The sequence below is a fragment of the Acinonyx jubatus genome, chromosome C1, assembly GCF_027475565.1.
Source record: "Acinonyx jubatus isolate Ajub_Pintada_27869175 chromosome C1, VMU_Ajub_asm_v1.0, whole genome shotgun sequence".
NCBI lineage: Eukaryota > Metazoa > Chordata > Mammalia > Carnivora > Felidae > Acinonyx > Acinonyx jubatus.
This window is the reverse complement of record NC_069381.1, coordinates 214,990,458-215,011,781: the sequence shown is the minus strand read 5'-3', so window position 1 is coordinate 215,011,781 and position 21,324 is coordinate 214,990,458. Positions and strand designations below refer to the sequence as shown.

General features: G+C 49.4%; 1 protein-coding gene across 50 annotated transcripts in view; it reads right to left on the bottom strand.

The window, feature by feature from the left end:
• Window positions 1-21,324, bottom strand: part of LRRFIP1 (LRR binding FLII interacting protein 1) — a 139,913-nt gene that overhangs the window by 46,606 nt on the left and 71,983 nt on the right. For 9 of the 50 annotated variants that reach the window (XM_027046754.2, XM_027046761.2, XM_027046479.2 and 6 more), the window contains exons 3-8: window positions 14,143-14,160; window positions 11,010-11,057; window positions 9,452-9,496; window positions 8,837-8,917; window positions 5,996-6,034; window positions 666-725 (exon numbers count right to left, since the gene is read on the bottom strand). The exons of 10 other annotated variants lie outside the window; for them this stretch is intronic. In XM_027046754.2, the coding sequence (XP_026902555.1) occupies window positions 666-725; window positions 5,996-6,034; window positions 8,837-8,917; window positions 9,452-9,496; window positions 11,010-11,057; window positions 14,143-14,160 (291 nt within the window). The remainder of the gene's footprint in view (window positions 1-665; window positions 726-5,995; window positions 6,035-8,836; window positions 8,918-9,451; window positions 9,497-11,009; window positions 11,058-14,142; window positions 14,161-21,324) is intronic. 31 more of the 50 variants (XM_027046784.2, XM_027046765.2, XM_027046494.2 and 28 more) reach the window with 15 other exon arrangements.

Sequence of the window (21,324 nt, the reverse complement as noted above, 5' to 3'; positions counted from 1 at the left end):
CAACGGGTCTGCAAGTGGGTCATGAAACTTCATTAGAATATATGCAGTTTGTGACCTTGTGAAGTCCCCTGTGACCTCCCTGCTAGATAGATCCAAAGGCCTCCCCACTTGTCTCCTGCTGTCAGTCCCTCTGCTCCTTTCTCCCACCACAGAACGTTCATGACCCTGCCCCTTCTGCGGTCTCTGACCCCTGCCCTGGGAGCATTCCATGGTCAGGGTCCAGGGGAACACGGACTCGAACATACGTGTCCTTAAAATGACCAGGGAGAGGTGGGCACGGAGGGAGAGAATGTCAGATGGGAGGTATACTTGAAAGCCGAATATACTTACTATACGCATTCTGCATGTACACCCAGGGCAACAAAATAATGACAGAGTGAGTACTTGATCCTACATATTTCTAAGCTGAAGAGATTCTTTTTAACATCTGCCTCTTGCATTGAGACTTAGAATGTCCGGAAGACCAACTTTCTAAGAATGTTTCCCAGTTGAAAACCATTAGTTTCCACTCATTCACGTGCTTGGCCAGGGGTGGGGGTGGGGAGAGACCCTTTATCACACAGAAAAAAACCAAAACCACAAGGAAGCTAAATGTAGCAATATTTTCTTTAAACCGCTCTAGCAACCTGGTTGAGTTTTGTGTCACGCGCATTTACTATACTAACCCTGCCAGATCTTCTATTCAGGGACTGGGGTCCATAGGGTTCTCCATCATAACCATTTGTCTGTTTCAATGAACAAAAGAAGAAAACGGACATCAGTGTACAAATGAAGACGCAGGAACAAATCAGCAGGGAAGCATTAGCTGGGCTGCAAACTGGGCTTCCTTCGTGGAGCGAACGAGTGACAGGCCCAGGACAACACAAACCTCAGCATGCCCCTAGATGCTTCCGTGCTTCTGATCTGCTCTGCCGCAACTCGGGGGGGATCGGACACTCAAGCTAATCACACCCGCCCAAGTCACTGTTACTTGTCAGCACAGGTCACTGTAGGATTGCAGGCAATGCCCAGCCCTTCCCGCGGGGTGAAGCACGTGGCCACGGGTCCACGGCTGCTTTTCCTCGGCAGTTTTCCTGCTTCCCGTTTTACGGGGGTGCCGCGGGAGTCCTAGTTCTCCAGCGGCCTGAATGCCACGGGCAAGTGGGGTAATGCCTTGGCCCACGTCAGCTAGTTTTCAGTTGTTGGTTCACAGGGTTAAGTCCTTGAAAGTCATGGCCCGGTATGAAGTTGCATTCAGAAGATTCAGAAATAGCTTCTGCTCAATCTATAATTCGGTGCAAAAGTTCATCATGGAAAAAATGTTTCTCATGGGGGTAGATTCTCTGATTAGCTTCTCTTTCTTTTTTTGATGTGTGTTTATTTTTGACAGAGAGCGCGGGAGCAGGGGAGGGACAGAGAGAGAGGGAGACACAGAATCTGAAGCAGGCTCCAGGCTCTGAGCTGTCAGCACAGAGACGGACATGGGGCTTGAACCCATGAACTGCAAGGTTATGACCTGAGTCGAAGTTGGATGCTCGACCAACTGAGCCACCCAGGCGCCCCTCTGTCTTAGCTTTTCATTCATCCTGTCTTCCAGCTTTATTTTTCAGAGTGAAATCTGAGGATGCATTTCATGATTTCCTAATTTGTCCTCTAGAAAAGAGAATGATTGGGACCCCACCTCCCTTCTCTCCTCACCTCTGCACCCACGTTCCACCAGCCAAAGCCTGGCCTATCTCGAATTGCTCTCATTCTATAAGGATGTTTCTGCTGATTTAAGACAAGAGCTGTTACATGTCAGAGGCCTGACCAGCTCTCGAGATAGAAAAAGGAAAACAGTGGGGTGGGGGGTGGGGCTCCTTCGGTTGAGCGGCTCAGGTCACGATCTCACGGTTCATGGAATCGAGCCCCGTGCTGGGCTTTGTGCTGACAGCTCAGAGCCTGCTTGGGATTCTCTGTCTCCTTCTCTCTCTGACTTTCCCCTGCTGGTGTGTTCTCGCCCTCAAAAATAAATAAACGTTAAAAAAAGTTAAAAACAAGGAAAAAGGAAAGCAGTCCACAGAACTGGTAAAACCAGAAGGAGACGCCAGGGGGTCGTGGAGGTGAGTCCGAATTCCAAATCAATGCTCTATCTTGTGACCTTAAGCTGGTTGCTTAATCCACTGACACCTCCACTTCCTCAGCTGTTAAAAATGTGCCTAGAAATACATACTTTAAAGATTTTTTTTTTCAACGTTTATTTATTTTTGGGACAGAGAGAGACAGAGCATGAACGGGGGAGGGGCAGAGAGAGAGGGAGACACAGAATCGGAAACAGGCTCCAGGCTCCGAGCCATCAGCCCAGAGCCTGATGCGGGGCTCGAACTCGCGGACCGCCAGATCGTGACCTGGCTGAAGTCGGACGCTTAACTGACTGCGCCACCCAGGCGCCCCGAAATACATACTTTATAAGGCCACTGGGAGGGTTAGACCGGATTAAAATGAGTATCCCGAGTGCCTGAACTGTGTGCCGACAGGATGGCTGAGTGAGCGCCTGTGGGAGGGACCCAGCACCCACGAGGAACGGGAGCCTTGCTCACGGGGTCGGGCATCAGGAGACCGGTTGGCAGGTATTCCGCAGCTAGACATTAATGAAGAATAAAGAAAGGGATTTCCAGACAGGTTACAAACCCAGGTTCATGCCATCCTGACCATAAAACTATGTATTTACTTTTGTTACAACTCAATACCAAGTCAACTTGAAGTTTCTAAATGAAACAAAAGGGTATGTAGACATCCCTCAACTTTAAATTTCAAACCTTGGGGTGCCTGAGGGGCTCAGTCAGTTAAGCGTCTGATTTCGGCTCATGTCACGATCTCACGGTTCGTGGGTTCGAGCCTCGCGTCAGGCTCTGTGCTGACAGCTCGGAGCCTGGAGCCTGTTTCGGATTCTGTGTCTCCCTCTCTCTCTGCCCCTCCCTCACTTGCCTCTCTCTCTCTCTCTCTCAAAAATAAATACAAAAAAAATAAATTAGAAAACTCTGTGAATAACATTAAAACATTTCTGGAATAAATTTGATAGGCAGGAATTTTACTCAATCTAATCTAATCTAATCTAATCTAATCTAATCCCTTTCCCCACTGACAGGATTTTCTGATATGGAAACATGTATCAAGGACTTGGATACCTTTCCTATCTGCTTAGAAACTCATTCCTGGGAAAAATTAATGTAACAAGAAAGGCTAACATCAATCAATTTTTGATGCCTTTTCCTTTACTAACAAATAAAGTAAAATATATTACATATATGAACCCTCTGGCTTTCCACTGCTGCTTGTGAAATACATCCTTCCCCATGCGAGTTCTTCCTTCTGGCCTTCTCATTTTCCAGTGTGGTGTGCAGCCCAGAGCAGAGGGCCGTGAAGGGCGGGAGGGCAAATGCGCCCCTCATTGTCACCATTTCTGTCCTAGCTTTCCACGGCTGAGCAGGAAAAACTCCCCCTTCAACAGCTCTGTGGAACACCCACCCTTTCTGTTGTAGTGGAATTCTGCCGTGGGGGGTATATTCCTAGAACAAATTCTCCAATCCACAGAGCTCATGGACACCTCTATGGTGAAAAGTACTTTGACCTCTTTAAAAAAAATTTTTTTTTAATGTTCCTTTTATTTTTGAGAGGGAGAGAAAGAGAGAGAGACAGAGCGTGAGCAGGGGAGGGGCAGAGAGAGAGGGAGACACAGAATCCAAAGCAGACTCCTGGCTCTGAGCTGCCAGCATGGAGCCTGACACGGGGCTCGAACTCAGAACAGTGAGATCATGACCTGAGTGGGAATCAGATGCTTAACTGACTGAGCCACCCAGGCGCCCTTAGAGTACTCCGACTTCTTAAAGAACACCACCAACCTTTTCCTCTTGGCTAGTTTTTATGGTGGGGCTGTTTTTATGTAGCAGAACAGGCTAAGGAGAGTTGAAAATTAACCTAACGCATCGGAATAAAAAGTCCATAGACGGGATACCAGCTTCATTTTAAGTCAGGGCTCTGTTTAACTTTCTTTGCTCTACAGGGCGATTTTTCTTTTCTTTTCTATTTTACTTTTTCTAAATGTTTACTTTTTTTTGAGAGAGAAAAGAGAGACAAAGCGTGAGTGTTGGAAGGGCAGCGGGAGGAAGACAGAGACTTGAAGCAGGCTCCAGGCTCCGAGGTGGCAGCGTAGAGCCTGACGCAGGGCTTGAACCCGTGAACCGTGAGATCATGACCTGAGCCAAAGTTGTTGGACGTGTAACTGATTGAGCCACCCAGGCACCCCTACGGGGCGATTTTTCAACACCCTTACTGTGCTGACCACCTGCATCACGGTTACCTGGTGTGCATCTTAGGACCACGGCACCCTGACCTAGGCAGCCATCAGAGCACCTAGAGCTGGGGGCTGGGGAAGTGTGTTGTGGTTAAGCTTCCCAGGTGGATCTCACACACAGCAAACACACACGAGCACTGCTATCAGAGAGAACAAAACACAGAAGACATCCACAAATCAGCGTTTTCTAAAAGAGTGTAAGATCCAAGCATAAACGTCCCGTCGCAGCCAATTATTCCAAGGGAAACGTGTGATTAGTCCCAATGCCACCAGCCACCGTGCCGGGCTATCAAAGCAGCGCCCCTCACGTGCAAGCATGCGGAGGGCAACGGCTGTCTTTTCTGATTAATGGTGTCAGATTACTTTTACAGTGAGTCGACAGACAGATCACGTCCAAGGGTATGGGAGATGGGAAGCAAAAGAAGGAAGGCAAAATCAAAACCCTGAAGTGCAGTCTTTGAGGCGCTCAACTGAGTTTGAAAACAGAATGACAACTGAAAAATAAAAATGAAATCGGAAACGTGTTTCCGTGTCTTGCTAACACACGTAGCCACTCGTTCCCCCAGGGACTGGCCCTGACAAACAATTTGCTTTGGGTTTAGAATGAGAAGGCTAAACATCTAGAAATCTGCTGCAGATGTGCTGAATGGTGGAGAATGGAAGAACTACGAGGACTGGTGAGGACTGAGGTCACTGTTAAGTGCTGCGGGACGCTGTGTGAAAGCACTTCCCGAATCTAATCACGTGCCCCTGGGCTTCCCACGCTCCGTGGCGGATCCGTCCCTGTCCCTCGACAGCTCCGATCCATAACCAGCAGCCCAGCAGGAGGCTTGGGGCTGACCAGTGCTACGCAACTCTATGGCACTATTAAATTATCTTCTTAGAGGCAAAAACACGTTTTAAAAACAGAGATTTGCTAAGTAACTTTGAAATGCGGTAGAATGAATGAAGCCCAAAATGCTCTAGAAAAAGTCCTAAAAATGAAGCCGTGTCTAAATTGCTACAATCCCTTCAGTACGGAAATCACTTTATTGCTAATTTCTGGCGAGATGAAACTTCTCTCCTTTTTAACTTGTCGTTTAAATTTACAGGTTTTCAGAAAGCATGAGGTGCAGACAGACGGACGTAGGAAGGGAAAGTCCGAATTTAAATCGAAAGCCTTCGTTTTTGTTACTGGAACAGCACTTTTTGGCAAAGGGGCAGGATCGCACATTTCATTTCAACGGACAGATCAGAAAACGACGGAATTTTCATTAGATAAAGTAACTTTGAACTTAATCTTTGAAAAGCAACGCAGAGGCTTTGGGAATTCCTGATCTGATCTGAGTTCCTTGAAAGCAAGGTGCCCTCCCCCCGACTGGTGCCCACAGCTGTCAGCACACAGCTGGTGCTCACAGACCGCGTGGTGAGTGAGTGTGTTCACGCACGGGCCGACCCTGAGGACCAGGGACACACCCAGGGGGCTCTGGACGCAGAGCGCTCACTCTGGTGGGGACATCTGCCCTCCGGCCCGTCGTCCCCCGAGGGAGTCTGGGGGACGGCACGTGTGTCTTTCTGGACAAAGACATACTTGGCTTTGTGGACAAACACAGCCACGAGATTAGTGGAAGCACCATAGGTTATTACGTATCACACAGTAAGTACTATTAGGATCACGCCCCAGCATCTATCCAACCATCTCACCCAGGCGTAAGGACCCCCATAATCCAGGTCAGGCTGTGGCTGTCGGCGTGCGGATGGAGAGGAAAACAACAGAAAACAGAGTTGTCAAAGATCAGTGAGAATAAGTTAACTCATACATCACAAAACATAAAATACAAGCCAGGCGATCTTGAAATCTTCACAAAATTACATTTTTTTTCAGGACTTCCAGGATCTTGTGTATTTACAAAAGGAACAGCATCAGAATGAAGCCATCATAAAATGCAGTAACACTAAATCAAACTTCCATGGCAAGGGTTGCTGTAATTCACGAAATTGGACTGAGCAGTCTGACCCCCTCCTCTTATATAAGACCTACTCTATTTATATTAGACAAAAGGGGAACACCTGTATCACTCTCAATTTTTAACTAAGAAAAATGAAAGTCTTAAGATGTCCAAAAATCTAGGTTTGCTGAGAAGAAGGTCCATGCAGACCCCAGGGAGATAACATTTTTCTGTTTGGGGTTTATGTCGCTGTCAGTGATGAATGAAGAAGGCCTATATTTTGAAAAAGTCAAGAAATAAGAGACCTGACCTCTGAACTTTGCAAATGGAGGATTTCAGAATATTAAGACACATAAACACAGCATGAACTGACCCTGTACAGACAGGGAGCGAGATGAGCTTTCTCCCAGCAGCACAGTTGGCCCAACAACCAAAGGCAGTCAGAGCGTCCAGGCCCCAGAGGACCTGGGGACTGATGCTGTCACCTCCTCGCTGCTCTGCGCTTGTCCTGAACCCGTGAGAGTTACGAGGTCTGCCTCTTATCTCCAGGATCCAAGTGCGCAAGTCTGTGGTTTTTAAAGAGTGTTATCGCACGAGATCAGACATATCACGGGGAAGAGCGGTGTAGGAAACCACCCGGCTGAACATGAAAATCCCAACCACGGTTGATTTTCCACTTTCTCCCCCTCTCTTATTCAACGTCCAGGTTGTGGGCCTCTTCTCTAAAATGTGACACCTTAACCAAAAATGCTTGAAATCTTGGCAAAGAACGGCGTCTAGCAAAGAAACGTAACCCATGTAGGCTAAACTCATTGAGAATGAAATGAAGGCTATAAACACCCTAACACTCACTAAGACTGCAATCGTTTTAAACTCCCTGGGGTCAGGAGACTTTCTGAGAACGTTAAGAAAGCGACAAATTCTCTTCCCAGAAAAATGCAAGTGTACCCCAAATCCCGAATACCAAGTGTGGAGGATCAAAGATCTGAAAACGATACGGTGATAGATTTGGATTCTGCGGCCGATTTCTCTGCTGTTCTCTCTTGAGCCTGCATTCATCAGGTTTTGCTCTCCCCATTTCCACCAAAAGTCTCCTTGTCAAGGTCACTGACGTCCTCCACGATGCTAAGGCCCTCGGTCCCATGCTTACTGGACCCCTCGCTTCCTCCTGGAAACAGTATCTTCTCTCGGTTTCAAGGGCCGCCCTTCTCCTGGGCCTGCTTACTCCTGTGTCTCCTCCACAGATTCTGCAAACTGAGTTTTGCATTTATGATGTTTTGGTTACATAAAAGTTACTTCCTCTGGCCTCTTGTCAGAGAGAAGGTCTATGAGGAAGTGACGACCGTATGGTTGAGGGGAAAGTTTCAGAGTGCGGAAGCTCTTGAACGGACCTCACATCTGAACCGTTACTTTCTGGCAAAATCACTACGGATCTGTTTTTGGCACCTGCTAGGGCAGTGACAGTGACTTGCCTGACACCCCAACAGTGTGTTATCTTTATAGCTGACTGTTGTGAACAGCCGACGAAATGCACGCTCAGCGGCCACACAGGAAGTCTAGGGCTGGTGGGGCGCCCGGGTGGCTCAGTCCTTGACCATCCAAGTCTTGATTTCAGCTCGGAACAAGGTCTCATGGGTTTGTCAGTTGGAGCCCCGTCAGGCTCTATGCTGGCAGCACGGACCCTGCTTGGGATTCTGTCTCTCTCCCTCTCTCTCTGCCCCTCCCCTTCTCGAGCTCTCTCTCTTAAAATAAATAAACGTCAAAAAAAAAAAAAAAAAAAAAAGAAGTCTAGGAGTGATACTATAATTTAATTGTTAAGGTGGAAACAAGTTTTCTACTCCATACCGTCCCCAAGTGAAATGGAGCGGCTGCATTGAGGCCTCCTTCTTACCAGTAGTGACAGCGACAGCAACCCTGTGGTAATAACACGGACATGCTCGCAGTCATTTACCGACTTAAGGCACTAAGCAAAACGCAGTTTCTCTGCTTCGCTTCCCAAAGCACGCAATGTTCTCCAGTCTAATTATGAAGGTTTTGGGAATGTTTACGGAAAACCATGTATTCGTCTCTGCCAGCCATCAAGCTGTCAGTGACGAAGACGTTCCATTGCCGCTGACCGAAGGCAGGACTTGGGCGAGCAGACCCGGGTCTCAGGGCTCTGACCTGCTCTGACTTCCCACCAGGTCGCCTGCTGCAGTTTTCAAGGAGCTACACAAGAACAGCACTGAGTTAACAGGTGCTTGAGCTGAGATGCACATTTGCGGGGAGCGTGTAGGCAAGCAGGATCCCTTCAGGGCACCAGTGCCGCACAGAGACGACCTCATCGGGGTGTGGCAGTGCTGTGATGCGGAGGGATATAAAAACGTTACGATTTGCCCACGCGGGAGAAAGACACGACAAAAGTGCCCGCGTTTACCAATACTCTTTCTGCACCACAAGGAAACATGCCACCAGTGATGAGACTTCAAACGAGCGGCTTCCCAGATACTGGTAACAAGACTGCGGGGTAATGGACGCGAAATCTGACTGCGGGGTAATGGACACGAAATCTGACTGCGGGGACACAGGCGGCAAAGGATGTCCACACAGACTGTACCGTGCAAACCCAGTCATCCTGGTTACTGACCCTCAGACTTCCACGACTACCCACTGACATGCGCTCGTCTTCGTCGGAAGCCTAGTGAAAGAAAGGATGAAAACAGCCATGAAGCATAATATAACACGCATAAAAGAAGCCGACGTCCAGCTTTCAGAGGGGACGTGGCCCACGACACCATAGCAGGGCCCCAAGGTAGGTGACTCTGGAAATCTCAGTACACCTGAGCCTGTGTCTTCTCCAAACGGCCCCGTCTGTGCGCCTCTGTTTACAGAGGGCTGTTTCTGGATGATACCACTTTACGTTAATGTCATTTCTTTGCTGGTAACCTATAAACACGTAGCCTCAGTGCGTATCACTCTCAAAATTATTCATGGGTATTCGATAGCAGAAAGAGCATTAAAACCGTCACGAACATATTTAACATTCAGAAGTTTTCAATGCTCCCTTCACCAAGTTAGGTCAAGAGGCTAAAAGCCTTTGTTTAGGTAATAGTATCAGTATTAATTTCTTTTATAAGCATCACTAAAATACACACACGCATGCATGCAATTTATGTATTTCAGCCACTACAACTACAAATTAGACTTCAATCAAAATGAACACAGTACTAACCGATGTGTTTCTTCTGGATCTACGTGAATAACGCTCACTGTCTTCCTACCAAAGCAAGGGAAGAAACAGCATTAAAGGTCAGGTACAGACAGAGCAGAAGCCTTAGTCCGCTGGTATTTCTGATATAAACGTCACATAAATATTTTCTTTGCTGTCATCAAAGGCTTCAATTAAACCACTGGGGAAGGATGTTCTCTTTGGGCGGGGGTACGTAAACACACAAGTAATCTGCATCTTTCATTTTGGCTTTAAAAGCATGTGTTGGGAGAGAGGTTGGGCCTTAGTTTGTCCCTAACCTCTACTGTGTGGTCCATTTAAACTAGTCTACTTTTCCCCCTACATTCAGAACCTTATTCTCTTTCCTTTGGGAATCAGAAGATAAATCATTTCTGGAAAAGATCCAATAAGGGTGTCACCCCATCTACTGTATTTTGTGCATTCTGAGATAGGCACAGTTTCCACATGTTTGCACATCTCTGCAGTTGGGGGTATATCTTAGAATCAAGGTTGCCCACATTATAATTAGCAGCACTTTTTTCTTTCTCGATGGCATACAAAGCAATGATACATCTTTTAATTGGGTCTTAAGATTTGACAAAAATACATCTGCCTATGCCACAGAAGCCTAAAATGATGGTTTACACATAGTGAAGGTTGAAGTGAGTAATTTTTTCGGTAGAGGACATATATACTCTTTATATTTCAAGAACTCTTCTCTTTCATGTTCTATACAGGTGTCTAAGAGAGGAGATAATTTTACATTTCTTTGCATTATTTATCCATAAGGGACAATGACTGTGGCATTTCCACTGGCCAGGCTCTTAATTGCTAAAAGTATGTGATGCTGTCCATGAGGCCATTCAGTAAGGTGTCAAGGACAAGAGGCAGGGGCGGGAACTGAGGTGGATGGATTAATGAGAGAAGGAGTAGATCCACGTTCTCCTGGGGCAAGGGGAATGCTCCCCCTTCCAGAGCGTCATGCCTGAGGCACCATCTCCTTCTGAGTGTGCCTGGAGGAGAGTCCTCTGCCCAAGGCGACGGGAGGCAGTGGCCCCAGAGACCCCCACAAGCCACAGCTAGCGTGCTGACTGCAAGAGTCAGCGGCTACTGAACAGACCAGACAAAAATGCCCGGCCAGGACCATTTCTGACCCAGCTTCACAGGGATGTAAACAATCAGGCCAGACCAGAAGTCCCGGGGAGAAAATCTCTCAGCATTCAATTATGGCAGGGCAGGAATCTATTGCTATAATCAAACTGAATAAGAATAAAATTATAAACCAGGGCGCCTGGGTGGCTCAGTTGGTTGAGTGTCCGACTTTGGCTCAGGTCATGAGCTCACGGTTTGCGGGTTTGAGGCCTGCATCAGGCTCTGTGCAGACAGCTCAGAGCCAGGAGCCTGTTTCGGATTCTGTGTCTCCCTCTCTCTCTGCCCCTCCCCCACTCATGTTTGATCTCTCTCTCTCTCTCTCTGTCAAAAACAAACATTAAAAAAATTTTTTTTAAAAGAATAAAATTATAAGCCACTTAAAGTTCTTAAAATTGTATTCAAGGCCTACCATCCACTGTTCGATGTCACCCCATTTTGTGTCCAGCCCATAATATTTCTATGGACAGAAGGGAAAGAAAATTAGGCAAGAAGTGAAACGGTAACCACACAAGAAACTGCTCTGACATGCATTTCCAAACCGCTGCCCAAGCCACACGCTGAGGGTAACATGCTGGGGCAAAGCAGCAGAGACCAAGGTCACGGCTCCGCAGGGGAGCGCTCCCGAGCCATCTGCACAGTGAGCCTGTGCAGAGAGACCCCTCGCCCTCCTCACCCCACCCCTCCCAGGCAAGCCAACAGGGCCAGGACGAGGCACTCTGGACCGGGAACTGAAACTCAGCCCAGCAGCCCTTGGGGAAGGCTGTTCGAGCCCGCGGAGCCGAAAGAACTCATGCTGTTGCCAGAGCAGAATGAGAAAAGCTTCCTCGGTGTGGGGGAGGGGGGAGAGAATGTGTGCTGACCCCTAGGCCTCCAGCTATCTGGTGTCCACGCTAAATTTAGGCCCAGGAGAATTTACGTTCTTTGGATGTCTTTATAGCACGTCACCGATGCAAAGATGACTTAGCTAAGAGGGCTTGGTGCAGGAAAAAAAAAAAAATTTACATGAGCAGCTTATATGTTCGGCATTTTCTTTAGCCAACGTCTGCAGGGTTTAGCTTGCTTGTCTAAGCCACAGCGGGTCAAGTTAAAACTAGGAGAGCGGACTCAGAATGGCTGTTACCATTACTAAATATAGTAATTCCAAAGATCGGTGGGAGCCCACGTACAGTCTCAGATAATGGGGTTCTGCCTTTCTCCTCAATTTTCCCTCCATTCCAACAGGAAAAGCGAGGAATACCTGACCAAACCCCCATACCACACAACACGTGGTTTTCCTCCTCATACGTGAAAACCTTATAATCAGAAAAAGGAAAAAAAAAAAATCCATTGCTGAAAGTAGAAGACAAGTTTTGAAATTGTTTTCCAATTGCCGAAACGCGCTGCTAAATTTGGCTTAGTTTCAGTGGATCTTGAGGGGTGGCCAGACTTTCAGTAGATGGCTCTGCGGCCGTCTTGGCCCTTTCTCCTCAAGACGGCGGCGGTCTGGAAGAGGAAGACGCTGGAGGGAGAGTTGAAGCAGGCTCGAGCATTCCGCCCGGGGCAGAACTGCAATATCAAACCTACACGAGCCGGGTCTCTTCCTGTTAGTCACTTTCCTTACTTTGATGTTTCGAGCTCAGTTTCCCAGCCGAGCAACAGCGTCAGGCTATTGTGCATTAACGCTCGCTCCACTCTCACTGCCAAATTCCGTGTTTCTCACACGTGAAATGAGATGCCACCAAACCTCGTCATCTCCTGGCTTAATTACAAGATGGAAAAAATGTATTTTTAAAAAAAGGGGGGAGCCTACATCCGTTCACAAAAATTGTCTAAATTCCAAAAGCGGCTTGTATTGTCCGTCTCCCTATTTTCTTCTGCCAGTTCTGTGCCTGTATCAGCAAAGGCACACCGTCTACTGCTGTCTTTTGCGATGATCATGGTGGCCTTATAAGTAGCTCTATGACTGTGGCTACATTTCCATGTCCCTTCAGGGAGGGAGAACACCCCCAGAAAGAGCTAGGTGCCCCCCAGCTAGCAGTTCTGATGTTAGTGAGCAGGCCAGCACAGCAGCGTGCAGAAAGCGTACAATGTTTCAAATGTAAACTACTATGATTAGCCAGTGAGTCATGCGCAGGAAGCAACAGGCAAACTTACAAAAGGGGCTTGACTTTCAGAAATAGCTTTGATTCAGGAGAAGAGAAACTGTGGCACAGAACAGCCAGATGGGCTGAGAGATGTTTACTGCCTCCTTTTCCTCTTCTCAAATGGTAATAAGGAAAGCTTTCCCTCCCTGGCACATATTTATTACAAAAATGTACATCCGCTTTTGGAGCGGGGACTTCCTGAACTCCTTTCTAGTTTACTTTGTGTACAAATTAACATTCTGACAAAGTTCTAACACCCTGTCCCTGGTGTTGCTGAGAAGATAAAAGTGATCTAGAACTAGAAAGGAATGAACCAGAGTGGAAATTAGCAGGTGGAGTCTCTTTCCTCCGTTCAGGGCGATTTGTTACAATGAGGGTTCCCCCTTGCCTTTTACTTGTTAAATTCCTACGGAGACTCTGTAGGTATGTTTGGATCTAGCTTCAACATCCATTGCAATTACTCACCTGCTTTCTTCCCACCAGGTAATAGTTATGCAGAGTGGGAATGGGGAGCAGGACACAAAGGCAGTCTGATATCATAGCAAAGGACCCCATGGGAGGACTTTTTAAATGGACTGTGTTTAAAAGGGCTTGTTCTAACCTCTGAAACAGTCATCTTACTTTGATTTTCTTAGCTGCTCTAAAAGACACCATTCTTCATCTATAGACTAAATACATTTATGAAAAGCAGCTATTATGGTTGTCGTAAGTAACAAACTAGGTACATTTACAGGAAAGGCTCCAGTATACACATTCTGAATTCCCACTCACTCCATCATCATCACTGCATCAGGAGCCCCTTACCTGGTTGTTTCCTACTGTACTCTCTGTACCTGGCCTGCTAGTGTATTTATCTCTAACCTTCAGCTGGTTCTATGAAGGGCTAGGGAACAGAGAGGCACGTTACTATCCTGAATGTTAGGGGTGGACGGCAGGTATATTTTAAGCTCTTGGATTTTACTGTTGTATCATTTTCTTTTTTGCTCCGATTTTTAAATCAATATTTAATACTCTTTTAGTGTACGGTAATCTGCATGGATATTTAAATTTTTTTCTAATAAAATTATATGGAAGGATAATCTCTCCTTAAACAGCTGATTTCAAAGGTTTCCCACATCCTGAAATGTGATTTTACTTTGCCTTAGAATTTTTTTTTTTCAAAGAAGTAATTTTCTAATTTGAGAAAAGGAGAGACGAGGAAAGCCTTCTGTGAACAGACGTGTGTCTAATGGTGGCTTTTTAAGGGGGTATAAGTAGCAACTTTGGCATCTTGATCAAACCAATTCATCAACAAAGCAGTCAAAGAATCAGTAAAAACTTCTATTTCAATGAAGGGCATTATTTCTGAAAGGTGACCAGGCCCTTGGCAAGGAAAAAACTAGTACATGCAATTTAGAAAACAAAGAAGAAAGAGCCTACCTTTTGAACCTGATAGATCTACAGAGAAGGGCAAAAGAAACGGGAAAAGAAATAGGAAATCCAATTACAAAAGGAGAAACATCAGAAAGAAAGGTTCTGTAAGTACCTGGAAATGTGAATAAAAGTCATACTGGGGTGGGGGGGCTGAATACTGGTAAAATACGAATTGAAAAATGTTTGAAGTCTCATTGAAAGAAATCTTAATTTCCCGACTCATTTACGTTGTTTTAGGTACAATGGGGAGACCCGGGCGCACACACGGATCCCTACGAGAATCCGGTTATCATTCCAATGCACGAGTCTGCAGAACCCGTCACCATCAGTGGGGAAGAGCACTTCATCTTCAATTCGAAATTTCTTTGCACAGCGATGAAAGTTTAACTAGAAAGCACAGAAACCGGATTATAAAGTCAACCGGTCAAATTCACAGATAGGAAGGAAGACGCTTTCCTGTCCTGATTCACGCAGACAGAAACAGAATGCCAGGAAAGTTACGGCTCAACCGAGCGATCACTAGAAGAGAACTGAAATACACATTTTAAAAAGCCTATTATGACGCATGGACATATTCATTTGCTCCGGGTGTTTCTCCTCAGGGTGTCCCAATCACTAGGTGAGGCGGAGATAATCTGCTTCATTCACTCATTTGCTCACTCATTCATTCACAGAACAAAACATTGGCCAAGTCAGGCTTTACTCAAGGCGCTTCTAGGCGTTCGTGGGGGAGCACGGATGAACATACACCACATTATGACCACGTGGAACACAGCACTCTCCATGAAAGTCACTAGCAAGAGAACATCACACCAGGGGGGGCACGTCTCACCATCTGTCTTCTCTTAGCGGGGGTCCTTGTGTGAAATAAAAGGTTCCCTAGGAGTTCCCAAAGACTCTCCACATGTTATTCTCCCCTGATGAATCCATTAGAAAGGACCTCAGCATCCTTCTAAACAGCCCCCAGCACAGTGAACAGGGGCCACAGTCTCTCACCATCTGCAGGGCAAAGAACTGTGATGGGTGGGTGTAGGGGCTCTGCTATGGGGCGGGGGGGGGGGGGGGGGGGGGGCTGGGCTGGCCTCGGTGGGGTGGTCCGGGTAAATCCCAGCTAGCTCCGAGGCCCCCGTGTGGCTCCAAACACAGCCTGCCTCCGGAACTCCCAACCTCTGGCACCAGCTTCCCGCTCTCCTGGCCCCCAGGGACAGTCACTTCTTCTCCTCCTCCCCCTCCTCCTCCTCCTCCTCCAGGGACTCACAGGCTCTGTCCACCTTCAGTGGATCTGCGCTCCCTCTCAAGGAAACCCTTTCTGGCCCAGCTCAGAAACACCTGTGTAGAGATACATGGCTCGGGGATCACGCTTCTCAATTTCTTACACCAAAATATCAACCTTCCTAGTGGAACGCTGGCCTTCCAAAGCATATTCATTTCCACTTAACCAACAACTTAAAATGCCAGTACCCCGGGCTATCAGATTGTATAACCTCAAATTGTGTTAGCACGGTCTAAGAATAGTCCGGCCCAGAGATGTGATATGCAAAGGGCGGGCTAGGGAAGTGCTGTCTGTACACCTTCCGAAATCCCCAGACTCCGCTAGCTTGCCTCGTCTCTCCCTCCAGAGGTGCACACAAACGCTCATGCATGCACACGCACGTGTCCGGTCCCCCGCCCCAGGATCTGGCTCAAATCCAGAACAGCTACTGCTTCTGTGTTGTCTGTAAAACGCTAACAAAGTTGCCTATTCCGTTTATTATACTGGGCTTCTAAGTCCACACCGATGAAAAAATGACTTCCAAGGTTTGCCTCTACTTGTGAAATGACCAGATTGTGTACGTCTTCTCTTCCCCCTTTGCTGTGGTGCCAGCCAGCTCCCAGACAACTTTCATCCCACGGACACTGCCCTTTGTTTTTGTTTTTATCGTTAACCATCTACCTGATCTTGAGGTAGAGAGCACACGCGGAGGACCACGGCTTTGCAGCGGTCAGATCTACACATGAATCTTAGCTCAACCACCATGGCTGTGGGGGAAACTGTCCATTTTCCTCACCTGTACATAAAACTCGGGGAGACCCCCTCACACACTGTGACACTACCCAGGTGTGTGTGGACTGCCCCGGACCAGGGGCTCCCAGGATGTCCCTGCTCGTCCCTTCTGCCCTACCCCAGTTCTCTTTGACTAGCAAGAAAATACAATTCTATTTTAGTTTAAACCTTTCAACTACCCTTTTTGAGAAAGCAAACTTTAAATACCAGCGCTCTCCTAGTTCAAATACCTTACGTTTCTGCCCGCATAATTGTCATTTGGATGGGTCAGTGCTGCTGCTGAGCCAACCAGATCAGTATAAACCGCAGGGCAGACCAGGGGGCCTCCCTCCACGCTTCACCCCTTCCTTGACCTGGCTGTCTCTGTGTTCTGCCCACCCCCACGTGCCCCTCCTTCATTCAGTGTCCCCCCCGGCTGCGTGGACCAGGGTTAGCTTCTCGTTTCCTCCCTGACACACGGATAATTCACATCGTGGGAGCTGGTCATCAGGCCTGTGACTGATCCCAAATAAGAGTCTGAGTTCAGCAGAAAAGGAATTGTTGAGGTACCTTCACTCAATCACTGTGTCTGTGAGATCACATAGGGAGGAGGGGGAGCACAGGTGAATGATGTCTGTGAGATCACACGGGGAGGAGGGTGAGGCCACACAGGGGGGAGGGTGAAGTCACAGGGGGAGGAGGGTGGGATCACATGGGGAGGAGGGTGAGGTCATACGGGGAGGAGGGTGAGATCACACGGGAAGGAGGGTGAGGTCACATGGGGAGGAGGGTGAGGTCACACGGGGAGAAGGGTGAGATCACACACGGAAGAGGGTGAGGTCACACGGGGAGGAGGGTGAGGTCACACGGAGAGGAGGGTGAGATCACACGGGGAGGAGCGTAAGAACACATAGAAAGGAAGGTGAACACAGGCAAGTGATGTCTGTGAAACCATATAGGGAGGAGGGTAAGATCACAGGGGGAGGAAGGTGAGATCACACAGGGAGGAGGGTGAAGTCACACAGGGAGGAGGGTAAGATCACACAGAGAGGAGAGTGAGGTCACATGGGGAGGAGGGTGAGGTCACACGGGGAGGAGAGTGAGATCACACGGGGAGGAGGGTGAGGTCACACAGGGATGAGGGTGAGGTCACACGGGGAGGAGGGTGAGATCACACGGAGAGGAGGGTGAGGTCACACGGGGAGGAGGGTGAGATCACACGGGGAGGAGGGTGAGGCCATACGGGGAGGAGGGTGAGGTCACACGGGGATGAGGGTGAGGTCACACGGGGAGGAGGGTGAGATCACACGCACGGGAAGGAGGGTGAGATCACACACACGGGAAGGAGGGTGAGGTCACCCGGGGAGGAGGGTGAGATCACACGGGGAGGAGGGTGAGGCCACATGGGGAGGAGGGTGAGGCCACCCGGGGAGGAGGGTGAAGTCACATGGGGAGGAGGGTGAGGTCACCCGGGGAGGAGAGTGAGGTCACACGGGGAGGAGGGTGAGGCCACCCGGGGAGGAGGGTGAGATCACACGCACGGGAAGGAGGGTGAGGTCACATGGGGAGGAGGGTGAGATCACACGGGGAGGAGGGTGAGGCCACACGGGGAGGAGGGTGAGGTCACCCGGGGAGGAGGGTGAGGCCACACGGGGAGGAGGGTGAGGCCACCCGGGGAGGAGGGTGAGGCCACCCGGGGAGGAGGGTGAGGCCACCCGGGGAGGAGGGTGAGGTCACATGGGGAGGAGGGTGAGATCACACGGGGAGGAGGGTGAGGCCACACCGGGAGGAGGGTGAGGTCACCCGGGGAGGAGGGTGAGATCACACGGGGAGGAGGGTGAGGCCACACGGGGAGGAGGGTGAGGCCACACGGGGAGGAGGGTGAGGCCACCCGGGGAGAAGGGTGAAGTCACACTGGGAAGGGAAATTAAGAAGCTAGTGTCCACCTGAGGCACTTTCTCACAAGTAAAGCCAAGCTTTCCCGCTGGTCTTCTCACAACTCAAACCCACACTCGGGGGACCCGCTCCCAGGCCTGAACGTGCCTCTGCTGTGCGACTGTGTGAATACCAACAGGACCCAAACGACCACCTGCTTCCCGGTGAGACGTTCCGTTGGACCTGAATCATTACAAAGCTGTCACATCTTGTTAAAATGGAGAATTTCAAAACTCCAACGTGGGTACTAATGGAACGATACCTGTGCGTAAGACCCAGGAGGCCGACTGTGGCCTTTGTGATCAGATCCCTGGTTTTAACCAGGCTTCCTTTGCAAAGCCGAGCTCCTCAGTGGGCACTGAACGCTGGGGGCGGCCCGTGCCGCACAGGAGCTGGGCAGTGCCCCTGCACAGGCCCGGCTCCCAACGCCCTGCGGCCAGGACCGGGCTCCCGTGTCCGTGTGCACCATGGGGGCCTTGGCCTCACACGGCTGCTGCGAGGGCCACCCCCAGCCTGAGGGAGGCTTCTAAGGAGGCCGCTCAGAGAGGGGCTTTCAGGCCTCAACTCTTTTTAACTTTCATTTGCTAAATCAAGAACTTCTGCCAGAGGACTGTCTGGCTGACAGGCCACATATGTTAGCAGGCTTGTATTTAAATCAATTCGGGAGAGGACACACTTTATCTACACGTGGAGTCTGGAAGGCAGATGGGAAGGCACACCCTGCATGATTCCTTCCCGCCTTGGTTCTGTAGAAATCTCCCATCTTATTCTTAGCGAACACCCTCGAGGACAGTGACAAAATGATCACTGACGCCCTCCTGGAAACCCAGGCGTCACGGCCGTCTCCTTCCCCAGCCTGCTGCGTCCGCTCCAGCAATGGGGCTCAGAGGCAGCCACGGGCCACCCGAAACACTGACAGCACCAAGATGCCACCAACTGTGGCCAAACCGGGCGGAGGTGAAAGATGTGCTGGGAAGTTGTTCTTACAGGTCTTTTATGACCTGAATACAATGACTGGGGGCCGCGGGAGAACCAGGGGAGCTGATTAAAACCAAATGAGCCCCGAGAAGGCGGGAGGGCGAGAGGTCAGGGCCGTTGGCCCTGGGCAGCGAGGCAGCCGTCGCCCCAGGCACTGGCGCAGCTCCCGGCCATGCTGGTGGCCCGTGGCACTAACACCTTACTGCCCCCACTGCCCCATTCCTTTCTGAAGCCAGGTCGGGGCAACAGCGTCCTGCACACAAGGGGCTTGCAAACATCCACTGAACGAACAGAAACATTCTAAAGAGCAATTGATACCCAGCAATTTGAAAAAAGCATTGGAGGGGGTGCCTGGGGGGCTCAGTCGGTTGAGCGTCCGACTTCGGCTCAGGTCATGATCTCGCGGTCCGTGAGTTCGAGCCCCGCGTCGGGCTCTGTGCTGATGGCTCAGAGCCTGGAGCCTGCCTCGGATTCTGTGTCTCCTCTCTCTGTCTGCCCCTCCCCTGCTTGCTCTGTCTCTCAAAAATGAATAAACGTTAAAAGAAACATTTTAAGAGAAAAGCATTTGAAAAAGGAAAAATACCTAATTTTTAAAAACCAGTGCAGGCTAAGAGAACGTTTTCATTAGGCGGCCTCTGGTTACTATTAATCCCAGCATCTGAGTGCACGGAAGGTGCCTGGCGTCTGGGTGGGTCCTACAGCACAGGTGACACTGTCTCAGGTATGTGACAAAGTCTACCAGCAACACCTATACTTCATCTCTACCTCTCGTTCAAACGCTTCTCTCCAGAGATGTTCCTGAAAATGCTTCTTTGAATGACTTTCAATAGTCACTCCTGGTGTGACCGGTACCCTGGGGTTCACAGGTGGGGATCAGTCAGGTCCCCATCCCGGTCCGAGCCGAAGCTCACCCCTGACACAACGGGAGGGGAGGGGGCTTCATGTTAGCCATCAGCTCAACAGTCGAGGCCGGATAATTAACATGAAAATTCAAGAGCGCCTATATCCAGTTTGAAAAGGACACACGTGATTCTTGGGGGAAGGCACTGAGAAGGGGCCAAATCCGTGCTCTGCATAAATTAAGAGAAAAAAAGGACAAAAAAACAAAGTCAATTCTAGAGGCAGGCTCACAACTGTGTGTGTATTTCTAACGAGGAGAGAGAACGTGGTGATTTACTTGCAAATATTTGTTCCGTCTTCATTCACGGCGTCAACACAGGACAAGGGCTAAGCTACCGCAGAAGTGTGACTGACCCTCATCTGCTTGGGTCACTCCCAGGAACTGCTGGTGTGGTGTGGCCCTTCCCGGGGGGGGGGCGGGGGCGGGATCCACATTCCCGCCTGTCCTCATCACTGCAGGGACATCCGGCCTGTGGTCGGATTCTCCTAAGTAACATTCTGGCCTGGTCTAGTCACGTTCAAACCCCACGGAAGAGATTTCTTCCCCAAATCCAAACGTGGCCGTGCCCCTTCCCTGCTTCTGTAGCTCCACAGCGTGGACTGCACACTCTGCAGGCAGGGAAATGACAAAGGACACCTGGGGCTGGTGGCCGGGTCTCACCCTACAGGGAACGCGAGGCTGTGTGGCGGAATCTGCGGTGATTTTAGGAGAAACTGGAAATCCAGGTTTTTATCTGAAATCTCACAGGCTTTAAAACACTGGCTCAACTTCGAAATGCTGGCTGTGTGCAATCAGCCCCGGGCAAAGCGCCCGGCCACCTCCCCGCGACACGATACACTCAAAGCCTTCAAGCGGTGCCCGGTGTGGATGTCCCCGCAGGGTGTGACCCGTAGAGGACACAGGTCAGGTGGACGGGGAGTTGCTTCTTCCGTGTTGACCTCAAGCTCAGGGGAAAGCTCTCTGCTCTGAGTTCAAGAGTCCTCATCCTGCCCACACGGCTCAGGCTCCAGCCCAAGGTTATGAAAATAAGCGGCAAACAGCATTAACAGGTATGTAAACACATTACTGTCCACGCTCCCGGGGTGGGACGTTACCATCCACTTCCCTGGTTATTTCCCCCGCCTGTGGGCCTCAGTCATCACGAAACCTATTAAAACACGTAAAAACCACAGGGGAAGTATTTTTCAACAAACAGTTTGCTTAGTTTAAAAAAACAATAACCCGTTCCTTCACATTTTAATTCAGAGGCTCAAGATTCTAGCTCGACGGCTGGACCTCGAAGTTCAGAGCCAGCGACTCTCGGCCCCTTTCAGCCGGAAGCCTGGGCTGGGAGACGTCTGCAGGCAAGTGG